Here is a 17,468-nt window from a genome sequence, read left to right as displayed (position 1 = left end):
GGTGAAAGGCTTGTAGTTGCACATCTCTTTCTTTAAAGGGGGAAACAAAACCAAACTAGATCGGTATCATCAACTATAAATGGCATGCAGGAAGAGTTTTGGAAAATGGAAAATCACAATGTTGCTCAGTGGTGAGAAACTCCCCATCCCTTCCAGCTGAGGACACGTCACTGGAAAAGTCCCCGTCTGGGGGGAAAAAAAAAAATCCACTGAGTAAACAAATTGCATAGGCAGTGAAAACAGAAAGTGGAACAAAGTCAAATGATACTTTGGCTTTAAAGGAGTTTATTTTCAGGTTAGCATTTCCTTGAATGTCATCAGCTCAAGTTCAGACAAGAAAAATCTCATTAGAATGAAAATGGCTGGTAAACTTCACTGCTGGTATTAGGCCATTGAAAGAAAGCTCACTTATTAAAAATCTAGGATTTCAACCTGGGAGTTCTTGAATTTTTAGCTACTGAGTGTAGTAAAATGATCCCACTGACAAACCAGATACCCAGGATTGGGCAAGTTTGTGGAATTTTTTTCCCCTTAATTTACATGTATTTCTAGACAAAGAAGTCCTTAACTAAACCCTTCTGAACAACTCCCTGGGCATGGCTCTTTGTCTTGCAAGCAAGTTCAGTGGTGAGAATTTTTCTAGCTTGTCTATAAAGAAAACAAGGGGGAAACTTCCTCGGTGACAATGAGACAAGAAAATACAGTATTGGATAATATTCTAGGATTCTTACCTCTCTTACTAGCATTCATAAAAATCAAAATACTGACATAAATCATTACCCTTCTCTGATAAAAATCTACTTTCAACAAAGGTACTTCATAGTAATTAATCATAGCAACGTTAACTCAGATTCTGGAAACAATTACAGTGGCAGCACTTTGTAGCTGTAATCGAGGAAAATAATCAAGATAGTTTTACCTTTGCATTTCTGCTCCCCCATTTAATGAGTGCTGCTGCATCCTGACCTATGGACATAACAATCCACAAACCCTGCTAGCAAACCCATTCACATTCTCTCAGATTTGGGAAGAGGATCAGTTAAAGAGTCTTTGGCGAAGAGGTTATGAGTTTTTTGTTTGTTTATCGTATAGCTTCTAATGTGTATAAATAGTAGAAGGGAACCAGAACTTACAGAAGGTTTCAAATTTTGATTATCATTTTTCCTGTTACAAGATAAGGGTAATGTTACTGCTGTGGCAACACGGGGCACAAGGACCTTGACTGCTCAGGGCTCAAGTCCATTGATCACATCCCTAGTTCTGGAGCTTCAAACAACAGAGAACAACAGTGACAAAAGCTTTCCTGAGGCACTAAGCTGAAGGGGCAAACGTGGAATTCAGTCGCGTTTCAATTCCTGCATCTGACGCATTTACTGCGTTAAGCTTTCTAAAAGAGAAGTGTCATCAATTTTCCATGTGTGCTCTTACACGCATGGCAGGAGGTTCCAGGATGTGGCTAGGCTGAGGACAATGCCAGAAGTACAGACAATGCTCACAAAAATGTACTAATTGGACTAATTTATAATTTTTATAGGAATGTTCTTTTCTCAAAGTAATTTTCAGGCAACAAAAGCAGTTTATGACAGTATTGTAAACATGATTTGCTGTTCTTTAAAAGTTGTTTTTTTCATGAGTACACACTAGGGTTGATCAGGACAAGGTAGTATGGCATCTGACAGCCAGAACCTGTCTTATGTTGGATGACATCTATTGCAAGAGATGTCTGTCTTTACACACTTTTCAGTTTTGGCTTATATAGTTTGCTAGAATTAATCTTACTCCTCTGGAGAGCTGTTGATAATTTGGAAGCCTTGCAATTTTTTCTCTTTTGGTAGTACAACCATGCTGTTTGAAACCATTTCAAAATAGTTGCATCTGTAATGCTAAGAGGTTTGTTCTTGGATTCAACTCACATGCTGTTCCTCACACTGGTAACTCAGTCAAGACCTTACTCATGGGAATAAGTACCACCTAAAAGCTGCACATTGCAGCCAAAAATATAGTGTGTTTTAGATACAAAACACACACAAAGTTGATGTATTTACTTATTGAACATTTGATGCAGTTAAGCAACTCTGGGAAAAAAGTCTTAAAAGTGAAGTGTTGGTGAAGTTCATTCTTGCTTTGTGTGACCATTTTTTTTCTCAGCTGGAGTAAGGTTCTATCTGGTAAAGCTTCTTTAAATAGCATGGCTATAGAACTGGATCAGCGTCAGGGAACAGAAAACCTCACAAAGGAAGGAAGACTAAAAATGCACTGAATGAAGCAGAACCAACCATATCTTAATCAGAAAAGGATTTCCACAGTCAGACTTCATACTTGAAAAAAAAAATTATCAGACTAAGCCAATTCCTAATGGAGTGGTGGTTCTCAGAGTAGAGAAGCCATTCCTAGTCCACAAATAATTCTGCATCTTGCTTTGCTTACTGCTATGCACATCATTGTATTTTGTTAATTTTCTTCCCTGACCTTGCCCATCTTGTTACAATGAAAGTTCACTTGGCAGCTGATAAGGAAAGCAAACAATTTTAACACTGACTGACTAAGCAAGAAAATATATGCAAGCCATTTGAAGGTCTTGGAAAACCCAAACATGGTTTTACATTGCTCACCTACAGACTAAGCAAAAAAGGATAAAATAACTTATACGTTTTCACTCTCAACATCCAAAAGCTGGAAGGCGCTAGAATTAACACAGGATGTGCACAAGAAAGCCTGGACTAGGACCAGAAGGGCAGAAGCATATGGCTGCAGAAGGATCAGCTTCACCAGAAGCTACAGAGCTGCACACAGCTCACAGGGATCACACGGGATTTCAAGGGCAGGGCTGCCACCAGAGCTGCGCTGACAGACGCTGGCAAGTGTCACCATTCCTGCAGCAATGGAGGCTGTATGGACTGGGGGGCTGGGAACCACAGCAGCCATGGGGTTACCAACCAATACCAATTGTGGGGGCACAGAACAGGCTGACATCAATTCGGCTGTGCCTGCCCCAGAGATGGCAAAGGCACAAGGGAACAAGTTCAGTTAAATGTGCCCTTCAAAAAAGCTGATGTGTTGAGAAAAATATTAAAAAAACAAACCCAAACAGCATAATTACTGCTTTCTTCATGCTCGCAATTCACTAGTCAGTCATTCCTTTTTCATCACATGAATGACATCACTGTCAGAAATTATTGCCTGAGGACCTAGACTGAAACCAGCTCTGCAATCACATTAAAAGATCTCTGTGCAGATGCAGAAGCAGAGTTTAAATTAGCTTTCAAATTATTTTTCCAAATAAGAAGCACAATAAGTGAAACACCTCAACAACAACTAACCACTAACAATTAAAAACATAAAAGCAATAACTTTATTCTACAGACTCAACAACTTTAGTAGGGAATTAGCATTGAATGAAGATGACTGCAAATGAAAGACTATCAAAACCCAAGAGTGTACTGAAACACTTTAAAGGCTTCACTTAGCTTGTGTGAGTGAGGAGTAGCTGTACATATGTGGCTACACAAATAAGCTTGCAGGTCTTTCCTGTACATTTCAACAGTACTCACAAATTGTGCAAGATCAACCTTTGGTGTTCGCTCTTGGCATATACCAAACACACTTCGCAAAACTACTGCATCTACATAATAGACGAATTCAAACTTTCCCAGGAATAACAAAACTATTTAAAGTGCAGCTGCTGCTGTGGTATCAAGCAATCTTTAGTGTCTCCTAGGCCCATGGGATGCAGCAGCAGTTCAGTTCTTTTTCTTACCCCTAACTTCTGTTAGGCCTCTGGTCCTCCAGGAGCCACAGTTATTCCCCAGCAGACAATACCAGAGAGAGCCCTACCATGGCACAGCCCAACTGCAGTCTTGTCCCATTGCTAGGGCTACAAGGCCACACATGAAACACACCCCCGTACCAAGGGGCTCAAAACAGGCCAGAGACTAGCATCATACAAAGCAGGGTGGCATTAACATGAATTATTTTGTTATAATTCAGTATTGTCTGCATGCAGAAGCACAGGGTATTACAGTGTCCATGCCTCACCTGGCATTTTTGAGGAGATTACAGTGGGGTAGCGGCTCTGCCCATTGTAAACCTGTCTGCTCTTCAACCACAGGTACAGGACTAGAGCAATATTTCTGGCTACCTTCATTCCAATGTGTTTAGGAGCCACTGGTCACCAAAAGCACTATTACACTTACGTAAGATTATTGATTGTTTTTCTGCTGAAATCTTGTTACAGGGACATTTGCAACCTAAACAGATTGCTAAAAGCATCACCTAAGGAGCTTTTTGCATAGGAACATTAGCGAGTAGAGAATTCAGCTACTTTCAGGTCTCAGAGGAAACACTCCCTGATATAGCAAAATCACTTCTGCACACTGTGATGTGTATACAAAAGCTTCAAGTTATACAAATAAATTATTCCAAAGCAGTCATTTTATGTCAGTCATACACCCACGTAACGTCATCATGTACTCCTATTCCTCATGTAATTAGATATTTTCCCAACTGGAAAGAAAAACACAAAACAAAAAACAAAAAAGCAAGCTACAAAATTATAGGATCATTTCACAGTGATGCCATTTAAACTTTTACACCGTGAAAACTGTAAAGATTAATAGAGGCAAAGCACATTTCATCTGAAAGCTTTTATTTAGAACTTTGCTCATGATTTGTTCTTATCTGAATCTCAATTATCGTCCATGGACTTTATATTCTTCTCAGAAAACAAGTGTCTTTGCTATATGTATTAAACTTACTCTTATCTTAAAACTGTGTCCTGTAAGAAACAGTGGTGTTGAGTTTATTTGCTGTAAAAACATAGGTGAAAATTACTCTTCAGGCTCCAAATCAACTACAAATAAGCACAGATGCCTGTAAGCATCAAGCAGGTATTCACAAGAATTTTGAATTTGATTAAAAATAAAAAAAAATTAAGAGCTACTTTTAATTAAGACTCGTTAGTTTCTCTTAGTCCTCAATAAATAGAAAGCGTAAGGCATGTGGGATCCAGATTCTTTAATGGAGCTGAAGCTAAAATGCACCATCTGCCATGTACCCCGCGGTTTTCAACCGGGATTTTTTCCTTCGTCCGTCGCAAAAATTTCCCTTCGTCCAGACCAACACAGGCGACCTGGCCACTGCAGCCGGCAAGTCACGCACGGGGAGAGCGAGCGAGGATGTGCAGGTGGGAGCTGATGACGCCGTGAGCGGCGGGGCCGCCGGGGCGAGAGAGCAGCAACCCCAGGCCGCCGCTGCCAGCACGAGAGGAGCGGCGGCGGGAGCAGCTACTTGCAGAGCCCCTCCAGCCGCTCCAGCGTGCCCTTCATGTCACGGATGCGCTTGGCCAGGGCGGGCACGGGCTGCATGGCGCGGTCCAGCTCCTCGCAGCGCGCCACCAGTGCGTACATGGCGCGGATGCTGAGGTCGGCCGCCTCGCCCAGGCTTTCCACGCCGTCGCGGTAGGTCTGGATGCAGCCAACGCTGAGCGCCGTCAGCGCCTGCAGCCCGCAGTGCACGTTCCGCAGCAGCTCGTCCACCTGCGCCGCCACCTGCCCGGCCAGGGCCACCACGTCCTGCAGCGCCCCGGGGTCGATGGCGGGGATGGAGGACCCGCCGCCCCCCACCGGAGGGTCGCCCCGCGGGGCGCCGCTCAGCCGGATCCGCCGCTCCAGGTTGTTGGCTACGAACTGGGTGAGGCGCCCTTCGCGCAGCACCGTCCCCTCCAGTTCCAGGGCGCTCGCCAGCGTCGCCCGCCGCCCCTCCGCCAGCTGCCGCCCCGCCACGGCCGCCTCTCCGCCGCCAGCCAGGCTAAGCGCCTCCAGGCTCCGCTCGTCCCGCCCCCGCCCCTCCGGCGGCGCGGCGGACAGGCCCGGCTCCTCCATGGCGAGCGACGCGTGCCCACCCGCTGCCACCGCCCACCGGGGGCGCGCCGACGCCTGTTTACGTCTCCCGCGATTGGCTGAGGGCCCCGGGGAGGTGCGGCCTGGGCTGTTCTTGCGGATCCCGATTGGCCGGTGAAGCACCGCCCGCCTGCCGCGCACTGCGAGCCCGTGACTCGGAGACAGGGGGCGTGCCTGCCCGGATTGGGCGGCCCCTAGGGGAGGCGTGGCTTGGAGTGTTTGTGTCGCTTTCGATTGGCTGGAGCGAGGGCACAGAGGCCGCTGCTCCGCCGCGATTGGCGGGGCGGGGCAGAGAGGGGCGATGCTGGCGCCGTCCGCACACGGCGGTTGGCGCGGGGGCGGAAGTGGGCGGGACGTACCCGGGTAACAACACCGGGGAGCTGCTGGTGGCTCGCCTCACTCCCCCGCCATGTTCTCCTAGCGGCGGCTCCGTTTGCGCCACCACTTCCTCACCCCGTCACAAAGCCCGGGCAGACCCTCCCCAGCAACCCGACCCGCTCATCCCTGCTTGGGCTTGACCCCTCTCCCCGGCACAACTCTGGGTACCCACGTCCTACCATGGTTACCACCACGGCGCCGCCGCCCTTCCTGGCTCGGATCTCGGCGGGCACCGAAGACCCGCGGCGGCTGCCGCCCTCCGCCCTGCTCCAGCGCCTCCGGCGCGGGGACAGCAACTGCGAGAACCAGCCCAGCTGCTGCCTGGCGGGCCCGGGGGGCAGCGCCCGCCCCGCGCTGAAGAGGGTGCGGCGGAGGAAGGGAAAGATCCGGCCCGGGCCCGCGGGGCTTCTGCCCAGCCGCTACCAGCAGTATCAGCAGCACCGCGCCGGGCTGGGGAGACGGACGCCGCTGGGAACCGACTTGGTGACGGACGCCCCCCCGGAGGAGCCCCCTGCGCCTGCCCCCTCGAGACCTGCGCCCGGCAAACCCCTCAGGAAGGAGGTAAAGCCAAGGCTGCGCTACTTCTCCTCACTTCAGCCCACTCCCGGTGCCCGGCGAGCAAGCCGACGGTTTCCCCTTCGGGATGGGGGGGAACAGCGAGCGGGGCGCCCCCTCAGCGGTGAGGGGGGACCGGGCGGGGGGGCGGCAGAGTTTCCGTTACGCTCGGACGGGGCGGGGCGGGGCTGAAGGAGAACCGCGGGCGACGATTGGCTGCCCGGTGCCCACCAATGGGCGCCCGGCGCTGCGCCCCAGCAACAAGCCGGATTTAGCCGTGCTGCTGGCCGCGCGCCAGCCCCGCCCCGCGCTCGCCGAAGGCGGGACGTGCGTGGCGCGCAGCGCCCCATGGCGGCCGGCGGGGCTCCGCACCCTCAGGCCGGCGGTGCCAGCCGAGCGGTGGGAATGAGCCGTGGGATAAGCGAGAAATAGCGGGGAGAAGGCTTCTCGGTACCCCTCCCTGTTCCGAGGTGGCCCCCGGCGCTTCAGTAAGTGCCGGGGGCGGTGAAGGAGCGCGGAGGAGAGGGGTCGTAGTTGACTTGATTGTTCTTTGTCTCCGCAGTTCTTAAAAAACAAGATGGGAAAGACAGAGAAGGCGGCCGTCCCCTACGGCCAGCCCGTTCACAGCTTACACCTGTGTGAACAACCAAAGATTAACAGGCAGAAGAGTAAGTGTAACACGCCAGTGACGAAGATCGCCTCGACAAAAAAGATAGAGAACTTTTGGCAGGATTCTGTGTCGCCAGAAATAGTTCAGAAGCAGGAGAAAAAGCCACTTAAAAACGCAGAAAACTTCAGAAATGCCAAGTCCAAGAAACCTATTGCCCTAAATGAAGTGAGCCAAAAAGAAAATTACGCTGGGGCAAAGTTCAGTGACCCACCATCTCCCAGTGTCCTTCCAAAGCCTCCCAGCCACTGGGTGGGTGGCACAGCTGAACTGTCTGACCAAAACAGGGAGTTGATGGCAGTCCATTTAAAAACTCTCCTAAAAGTTCAAGCGTAGTTTCCGAGATCTCTTGAGTAATTGGCAAAGAAAACTCCATCCAGGAAGCTTAAACATGCCTTGTTGCAACAAAAATTGCAAAAGACTGTCAAGTCTTATAATCACATAAAAAAAAATTCCTTGTATTATATTTTTTATGGTTGTGTAAATAGTGTACATCTTGTATTATGTGTATATTCTTGTTCATACTTTGAGAGGTACATTTTAGTTTTGTTATGAAAGGATGTATTTTGCACTGCCTGATTGGTAGATGTCTTGTATATAAAATATGGACAATTTTACGTGTGTGCTTGACACATGAAGACTTGACTTGCTTTGCACAAGGTAATGAAAATTTTGGAAGGAGAGTACAGCTTTCTGATTAAGGTTCCAGATCAAATGTGAATGTTCTATTCGTGCACTACTGACAATAGTTTTACATTCTGTCTCCCAATCAAGTATAAACATGGAATTTTCATACAAATGTGAAGTTTTGCCCTCTGCTCTGGAAACTATCTGGAATTCCTGTTCATCTGTTCGTTTTTAAAATTAACTGGAGTTTGACTAAAATTCCAACCCACCAATTTGAGCACTGCTGATTTCTTTAAAAAAAAAGTTAAAAAAAAAAAACAAGGAAAAAAAAGGAAAGAGCAGAGCTTTCTGCCAAAAATTCAATTGGTCACTAAAAAATTAAATAAAACAATTTGGCCTCCCCTTTTACATGTCTCTGTTTTTCTTTTGAGTGTGTGTCTGTTAATTCAAGAGTGTCAATTTAAATCACTTGATAGCCTTCTAGTGCATTGGTAGAAATACTTTGGCTGTTAACTATCTCAGGGAAAACTAGGAAATCAATAATGCACCAAGAATTCCTTCCGTTTAAAAAAAAGCCACCTTTGTGACAAGTCATTCTAGGATTTTGTTTGTTGAAAACTGAGTTAAGTAAGTTGGGCACTTAGACATTGAAATTCATGCGGTAATGCTCCTTAAATGTTTTCATAGTATGTGGCTATTAAACAAGTCAACGCTGAAAAGTAGTAGTGACAGAAAATGAATGGAGCAAGTAGAATTTTGTATTTTTCACCAGATTTGTCTCTTGATCATAGCTATGCTGGAAAATACATCCTCCCGACTTAAAATTCTTAGGGAATTGGACTGTGGATTATTCTGACAGGCACGTTGAGGAGGTAACAGATTTGCAGTTGTTTTCCTAATATGCTGTTTAAATAAGATTAATACTAGGGAGTATGTGAAATTTACATAAGATAGAATAGCATTTTTTTTTAAGTTTTTGATCTACCACAAAAAACACACTCTCTATACGCCAGTGTGCTCGGGGAGGAGAGGTGCTTAGGAAGAAAACGGCTGCTTGTATCTGGCTGAGGTGGCTCCCTAGGGTGAGCAGCACTTTCAAGAGATACAGATTGAGCAGCATTAGCTGTGTTCATGCTGCAGCTTTTGTCCAGAGCATCGCTGCATTCCTCATGGGGCAATTGGCAGGGTTCATTAGTACAGCCCTGACATGAGCGTGGTCAAAAGCTCAAACTTGGGGTTTTTTGGCTTGCTTGTGGACGTTGGTTATGTAATTGTAAAATTGGGCTGTTTAGCTATCGATGTTCTAAACTAAGGGTTGATACAAAATTTTTGCTTTACCCCAAAGAATTAGAGGTTCACTGTCTTGCAAAAGAGACTGGTATTGGTGTATTCGAGGTCACTGTGTGGCTTCAACAACCCAGTTTCCTGTCTAATCTAAATACTCTCTAATTTAGTGTCCCCCATCCTCTAAAAATGAACAAAATTCCTCCTGGTTTTCTGTTTGTGGGATTTTTTTTTTTTTAATAAACAGTATTAGGGCAAAGAAAAATGCCACTGGAATCTCGCCGAGGATGACTCAGGAGACTGTAAGTCGGCGTTTGCTATATTTGGTAAATGCTGTATTGATCTGCCGTTGTGCTTTTCGCTTTTTTTCCCTTTTTTTCTTTTGCCTGAGTGTCACGTGCAAAGCAAAATGTCTTAACAATAACCCGTAGCTTTAGGCAATGGTTAATTTTGTCTGGTCACCGTGAATCTTGCTAGCTAGCTTGATGTTTCCATCAGCCAGTGGGTTGGTGTTTTTTAGAAGGATGTGTCCTTTATCCCCCTGATTATTATCTCACTGCCAACAGCCTCTTCCTTACCTTTTAAAGCTTACAGAGTGAATGCTAGCTCTGATCCTGCATAAGTTTATTAAAGTCACGTACCTCTTTGTTCCTGCCCTGATTTGCCAACACATCGCTTAGGGTTAAAGAATTCATTAAATGTTAATTGCCAACAGTTCTCAGCTCCTCATTCAATTTTTTGAGAGCTGGTGGTTGAGACTTTTGAAGTGTTGGGAACTTTAAACTTCCTATAACTTGTTGGACCCTAAAGGGGAAGATAACAATCTGGTCTTTCTAAACCGTAGCAAAAAAACGAAGCTTATTAGCACAGTTGTGTCAATGAACCTGCAGAATAGTTGGAGCCCTTCATGTTTCTGCCTTCCTGAGATCTTTGGGCTGAGCCCATTCCTGCACAATAGACAGGTTTGTATACTAGGCCTAAGGGCAACATGCATCTCAACATGACCAGCTGAAAATAAGAACATAGTCGTCATTTAGGACCATATTCTGCATCTTACTTGTCACTTTGCTGCTTTTTTTCCTTTATGTTTATACAATATCATAGGGATTTTCACTCTCAAGGTTTTCTTCACTTTGATAGATTCCTTATCGCAGTTTCCTGAAGAGGAGCCATTGTATTACATTAACATACTCTTTTTTGAGTTCAGAGCCAGCAGAACATTAGTGTCATATTTGGAGGGCTTGTTTGCAGTGTAATATAAAATTATGGATTGACACTTAAAGAGTGACCAGCCTTTAAGGAAGAAAATGAACAAAATCAGTGGATGTGTTATGAGCTAGTCATGTGTTTGCTGAACAGGAATTAAATAAATGCCTTATTAAATCTTCTGAGGTCATTAAGGAAACAGAACATTACCTCCTCAGATAATGGAAATCCTTTCTGTTTGAAAGTCTAGTGCAATGCCGTGCAGAACTGCAGGAAATCTACTGAGAAGTAACTACCACCTTACTTTTAAACAGTTAAACGTTAATGTGTTGATGGTCCTGAAATTTAGCTCTCGTGGAGGCCAGAAGTGTCTGTTGTTGGGTTCTCATGCGTGGCTAAGGTTCAGCCCATTAGACAGCTTCATTAATAATGGCTGGCTTGGTGCTCTTAAGGCTGAAATGTTTCTGCCTCCTAATGCAACAGGAGCTAGAAATCCTATGTGCATTTGAACTCTATTACACCAGGATCTCTTCAGAGATTTTGCTGAATTCTGCTGAATACTTAAGCAATCTGCATATGAGACTGTAAATTTAATTTAATTCCATCTGATTAATATTTTATTCAAGGCATGTCATTTTAAACCGTACTTTAATTATTTTCAGATTTTTTTAAGCTTTTGCATTATAAAACATTTGATAATTGTCACACTTGAGGATTTTTTTTCTTATTTAGACAGTTTTGAAATCAAGTACAAAGCTGTGTAGATTATATAAAATCTGAAGATTATAGATTATGTTTCATTGCAATTTTGAAAATAAGTTTACCTTTATTTTCTACATAGAGTTGTAAAATATAGAATGGCTTGGGTTGGAAGGAGCCTTAAGGATGACTTAATTCCAACGCCCTTGCCATGGGCACTCTAGACCAGCTTGCTCAAGGCCCCCTGACCTGGAGCACCTCCAGGGATGGGGCATCCCCAGCTTTCTCTAGATAATCTGTTCCAGAGCCTCACAACCTTTGTAGCAAAGAACTTCACCCTAATATCTAATCTAAACCTACTCTCTTTCAGTTTGAAGCTTTTCCCCCTTGTCCTGTCCCTGTATGGTCTTGTAAAAAGTCTTCTCTCCATCTTCCTTGCAGGTTCTCTTCAGGTTCTGGAAGGAAAGCCTTGACGCTTCCATTATGCAGTTAAACACATTCCTTATTTTCTTCTACAACTTCTTGCACTCTTTGAACTTTGATTTTAAAATATGTTCTTTAAATATTTTTTTTCATATTATATTCTTGACTGAACTTTTTAAGGGGATTTTATTTTCTGTTGTAATTTCTAAGATTGTTTTTCTGTTGGGAATAGGCTGGTTCTTACCCGCAAGAGGCTATGATGTAAGTAAGAGGTAAAGTTGTAAAATGTAAACATCTACCATGAAAAACTGATGCTACCTTGTTGAACAGGATCTACAGTGTTAAATATTTTTGATAACAAGAAAGAAATATTTAGTTGCTGTTTCACGAGAAAAAGATAGATGAAAGGCATATCCATCAATTTAGGAGAAATACATTATCCAATAAAGGGACCTAAGTGCTGAAGTTGAGCAATAGAATGTTATCAGCAATTTTGAGGCCTTGAACTTTCTGGATTGCTGAGAGTGTAGTAGGATGTTATCAGAGCTAAGACAGGAAGGTCAACAATTCAGCCAAATTTGAAAAACTTTCCCGAGGAATTAATTTGCGCAACCAACATGTCCTAGCAGAGTCTTCCCCTGTGTTGAAGTCAGCATTCCTCTCTAACTTTTTTTCCATGGGGTAATAAAATCTTATTTGTTCAACTCCCAGAAAACAGATATATATTTTGCAAGGCCCTGACTCACTTGGAATACTGCATTGGTACTTTTATTTAACATTACTCTAGTGACATTACTACAAGTGTGTGGCAGATGCATCACTTATTCTGAGTGGTTCATAAACCCTTGTCTTCAGTTTGAGAACTAGGCTGGTTACGTGCACTTACAGTGTTAGGTTGCCAGTGGCGAGTAAACTGGTGCAATTTCCCTAAATTGTACCTGGAAGAGGAAGTGTTTGGAGGTCCAGGACTTTTCTCGTATTTATACAGTCAGACTTTGCTGACTCTTTTGTTGTAGTTCAGTAAGTGGCTGTATGTGTTTCAAGAAGTGGTGTAATCATCATGGCCATTGTGCCATTCTTAAGGTCATAAAGCAAAAGGTTTTGAGGAGATTGCTGTTTGTATTAAAGATGCCATTTGCTCCTTTAATGAAGCAGTGTGCTTTTATCAAGTAACCCTTTAATTTGCCAATGTCCTTCCAAGTAGTGATAGCTATGGCCATCAAAATAAAATTTACTTTGTTTTTCATTTCTTGAAACAAGACCTAGAGCTACATTTAATAAAGGGCTTAATATAGAGTGTCAGGTTTTCCACTAGCTTCTCTCATCACCTGATTCTTGTGTCCTTCACTGCCTAGTGACAGCTAGCTGCACATCAAAGAATAAGGTGTGCCCTCACTTAAAATGATATGTAATTTGAGATCTGTAATTTGCTTCTGTGTGTGTATAGCATGAAGATTTTGTAAGTTTCATTCCTAGCATCAGGATAATTCACAAATTGCATGTTATCATATTTAGAATAGCAATAAGTCATTGTAGGAATTAATGAAGTCGTAAATTGATGGACCTTGTCCAAATGTTAGACATTCTTTTTATGCAAGTAAAAAAAAAGGTATGATTTTTTTTGTGCCCCTTTTCCTGTGTACTAGGAGTGAAAAGCGAAAAAAATGGCGAGACAGGGAGAAAAAAATACCCTGAAAAACAAGGTCAGCTGAGAGATGAGAGAAGCGGTGTAGATGTCACCATTATGGAATGTTGGAAGGAATGATACTGCAAGAAAAAATTATCTCCAGAGGTAGCTGAAGTTACTGCAAATTTAAGGAATTTTAATTAGGCTAGATGAAACTCAGTTTGCTTCTACTTCTTGACTAGGACCTTCTGGAGAATGACCATGTGAGATGGCAGATACTGTAACTGACTTTTTCTCTGACTGCTCAGTACCGACTCTTCATTACTAGAAATTGCACCTTGGTGCAGCATCCTTAATGCTTAGCGCTGCCTCAAGTGTCACAAAATGCTTCGAAAGTGCTTACTGCTCTGAGGTTTTCAGGGTTTTTATAGAAGTAGACAGATAAAGTATGTATATTACTGTATATTAGAAGCCTACTGTTTTACAGCTGGGAATACAGGCGTGCTAGAAAGGAACTAGCTGGCTTGAGGTCCCTCAGCAGGCTGTTCATTCACCCAGAAAGTGAACCATAGTGTCTGGAGGTCCAGCCAGGTTTTGCCTTTGCCAGTACATATGGTTTGGTGTGTGTGTGATCTGCAAGTCTTCCTTGTCCCACTGTATAGTATATAAAATGCAGTTAATAAAAGGTTCTGCTTAGAAATGTTTGTAGTTTGATAGGACTGGTGAGATAAATCAGGATGCACCTAGGTTTTGTGTGGTATACAGTTTTATTACACAATAGTTTCAGTAATTTGCACAATAAAGATGACTGTTACACTTTTCTCAACCCTTTTTTTGGACCCTTTGATACAACATGTAAACTATACACACCACTGTCCTCTCCCCATGACCAGCAGTGGGGTGGCTGATGATAAATCAGCAGTTTCTGTTCATTAGCTGTTGCTCTCCACTGCTGCACAAACATGCTGCAGCCAGCAGCTGGCTGAGAGGGCCATGGACATATGCAGTATCCTCAGAGTTTCTTGAGTTTACATTTCTTTATCTTTTGCCTTCTATTAGATCCTGGAAGAAAGAGTGAGGCCCAGTCTTTCCCAAGAGAGAACATCTTCCTCCAGGAGGACAGCATGTGCAATTTGCAACGGATTCAGTTTTTGTATACCACCAGCCAGTTCTTAACACCTCAAGCCTTCCCATCACTTTTCCCAATTGTTTTCTTTACTTTTCACTGCAGTTGTGTATTTCCTCCTAAATGCATTTGCTTGTTCTCAGTTTCCCTCACTACATGTTCATACATGTAGTTTTTTCACCTCAAAAATCAAATTGAGTGTGCCACATTTATTCTGCTGTGTTCTGGGTACAATTTCTCCAAGACAGTATGTCCTTTTTTCTAGAGGACAGTAAGATTTTTACAAGAGGCAATGATTCTCTTGAGATTTCTCCTGTCAACCTGATATGAATTGACCTGTCAAGCCTTGATAACCATAACATACCTCACTTGATATCCTGGAGGACTAGAAACAACTGATGTACTGGTCCACACAGACACCACAGAATTATCTGTCAAAACCCCAAACAACTGGAGTTTAAGAAGACTTTCCTCAGAGATGAGAAAGTCTGAAAGGTCTTATGTGGACTGGTCACTGGCAGGAAGACATAAAGGAAGATGCAAACGCAATCTGCAACTCTGACACTCATGAACCAAGGCTTTTAATCTAATTTTCTAGGCTGGGTCTGCAGTTTGAGAGCCTGTCACGTGTACAGCCTGCTTGCTGCACGTGTCCAAAACTCCTTAGCCTCCTGCTGTAGGATGGTGGCTGTCTGAGTGTTCAGTGGTAGTTCTATGGTTGGCCAAACCTTTCTGACCTCGCTGTGTCATAGGCAATTCAAGGTAAGAGTTTGGACTGTTCCTTTGTGTTTTCTCTCATTTTGGTCAAGGTAGTCTTTCTAATTTATAAGCACTGAGACTGAATTCAACAGCAGCCTTGTGACTTCTTGCTGCATGTAAGTTAACTTTAATAGAGAGAAACTGGTAACACATGTGCCATTACTTTGTCCACAGAGATAACTCTGATCAGCTAACTGTGCCTGTGCACTCTTCATTCAACTCAACTCCTATTTTAAACACTTTTCATTTTCCCTCTTTATTTTTCAGTTATGACTTTTTATTTCTTTTATTTTTCTGACTACAATGCTGTTGGGAATACATGCTGAAGCTCTGGAGAACCATAGCTGGTACACAAAAATGAACAAGCAACATTGAAATTTCTGTCTTTAGGAAGTTTTGAGGTAAAAGGAGGGGTCAGGTTACGACCTCCAGTTCTGGTGAGCCCCCATCTGGATCACATAGACACCAGCCTCAGTAATGTTCTGAAACATGCCAGCTTTGATGGCTGTATCAGTGTGTTTCAGAGCCTTTAAAGAAGGCAGCCTTCCAAAAAACCCAGGTTTTCTGGTTTTCCCTTCACAGCTGCAGAAGAAGCACTCAGTGAGAGGGCAGCCCACACCCCTAAATAGCCTTGAAATTAAACAGATACTTCTATACAGGCAACACAGCCTGATTTTATCCTCTCCCCTGTGGCAACACTGAAGACTTAACCTGTACTGCTGTTACAATTGATTATTTCCAGTCTTCCAAACTGTTGTATGTTTATATGATTTTTAACACATACATGCCCTACTTTTCAAATACTGTGGGAAAGCAGTGTGAAGATGTGGGGGAAAGGTAAAAGTAATCTTGATCAAGTCTTGCAGCCTTGATCTAAATGCCATCTTAGTTACAATTTTCTTAGGAAAGGCTTTGCTCACTTCTAACCTGCTGAGATGGTGATGTGGGCAGTGCTCTTGGGACTGGAATTTGCCTCTCGGCTTCAGTGAGATATTGAAGAAGGTGAAGGAGTGGGAAGCTGATGACCAGAGGAAGGAGCTCTGCTGACATAGAAACCTTTCTCCATATTGTCTTCCTCAGCTGCAGCCAGCCTCCCTGACATCACTTTTTAAGGACCTCTAGCACACCTCCACCCTTCCTTAACTTCCGTGCCAGAAATGTAAGGGAATGCATTTTACACACAGAGTAACCACGGACATATTCAGTAACTTTTTGGTTCGCTGCCAGGGAGCACGGGCACCAGGTGGACACAGAGGTGACAAAGAAAGAAAAGAATTAACAGACACAAGGTTAAAAAGCCACATTACTACTGAGACAAACGATGAAATGTGCCATGTGCTTATGGGATGCAAAAGAGAACTGGTACGTTTGCTTCAGCAGATGGACTTACTGCCGCAGGTGTCTTTGAAGCACATGCATATAGCTTTATGTAGGCTATGCTTAAGGGCCCAAGGAAGTGAGCAGTAGGAAAAACCCCGTGTCAAGGCCTTGTAGGGCATAGGCTGAGTTCCCTCTAGTGGCTTGCTTTGGCATTCCACAGGGGTGGCCCCGAAAGGACCCATTTGGGGAGCAGTAGCTCATCCCTCCTCGTTACAGCCTTGCCCAGAACCCATGCTTGTATTGGGCAGCTGGAGGGTATAATTACTGAGTAATTCTTGGTGAGGGCCTAATTGCAAGTTAATTTAAAGTCAGTTATGTAAACAGATTAAATCAATCCTTCCCTGTATTTATTTTTCATCACAGGCAGACTCAACCAGTCTTAAAAATTCTCTATCTGCTTCATTGAGTTGATGTCCACTGCTAATATCTCTGCTGCTAATACCTGCGTTAGGCAGAGGCTCTGTGAGATCACAGTGAGTCAGAATAATCTATGTGATGTCGTCAGGCAGTTTGGGGAAAGGCTCTGAGATGAAAAATATCACCAGCAGCAGCTCAGTCTGTATTTGTGGCTCAGTGTAATGTATTTATTTGTAGAGAATAGCAGGCAGTAAATTATTAGGCAAAAATATTTTTGAATTATTGTTGTACTGGTGTGTCAGAACAATGAAAGAATAGCAACCAAAAAGGAATAGAAGAAAACCAACAAAAAAGTTAATGTTTTTGTTTTTCTTCAGCTTGTGTTTTACCAAAAAGGCAGCTGGAGATTAGAACAAGTGGATTATGCAGGAAACCTTAATTTCTAAAAGAAAACATCCAGTGCACTTTTGGCACCATGTACAA

At 43.8% G+C, this 17,468-nt stretch overlaps 2 protein-coding genes across 2 annotated transcripts; one reads left to right on the top strand and one right to left on the bottom strand.

The window, feature by feature from the left end:
* Positions 1 to 4,628: 4,628 nt before the first annotated feature.
* On the bottom strand, positions 4,629 to 6,351 carry BORCS6 (BLOC-1 related complex subunit 6; the record flags this gene model as incomplete). The annotated part of the gene is given in 4 exon segments (XM_059843303.1): positions 4,629 to 6,015; positions 6,017 to 6,098; positions 6,101 to 6,272; positions 6,274 to 6,351. Coding segments are annotated over 4 exon segments (1,065 nt in total), but the record flags the coding sequence as incomplete, so codon positions are not given.
* Positions 6,350 to 8,530, top strand: PNRC1 (proline rich nuclear receptor coactivator 1). Its single transcript, XM_059842476.1, has 2 exons — positions 6,350 to 6,836; positions 7,393 to 8,530. The coding sequence occupies exons 1-2, from the start codon at positions 6,456 to 6,458 to the stop codon at positions 7,831 to 7,833; spliced, it is 822 nt and encodes a 273-aa protein (XP_059698459.1). The 5' UTR covers positions 6,350 to 6,455; the 3' UTR covers positions 7,834 to 8,530.
* Positions 8,531 to 17,468: the final 8,938 nt, after the last annotated feature.

The sequence above is a fragment of the Haemorhous mexicanus genome, chromosome 3, assembly GCF_027477595.1.
Source record: "Haemorhous mexicanus isolate bHaeMex1 chromosome 3, bHaeMex1.pri, whole genome shotgun sequence".
NCBI classification, from domain to species: Eukaryota; Metazoa; Chordata; class Aves; order Passeriformes; family Fringillidae; genus Haemorhous; species Haemorhous mexicanus.
Note: the sequence above shows the minus strand (reverse complement) of the source record. Positions and strands in the feature narration are given on the sequence as shown.

Coding starts and splice junctions, on each gene's coding strand:
- PNRC1 (XM_059842476.1), top strand. CDS start 6,456: ATGGTTACCACCACGGCGCCGCCGCCCTTCCTGGCTCGGATCTCGGCG. Junction 6,837..7,392: donor GCAAACCCCTCAGGAAGGAG/GTAAAGCCAAGG, acceptor TTGTCTCCGCAG/TTCTTAAAAAACAAGATGGG.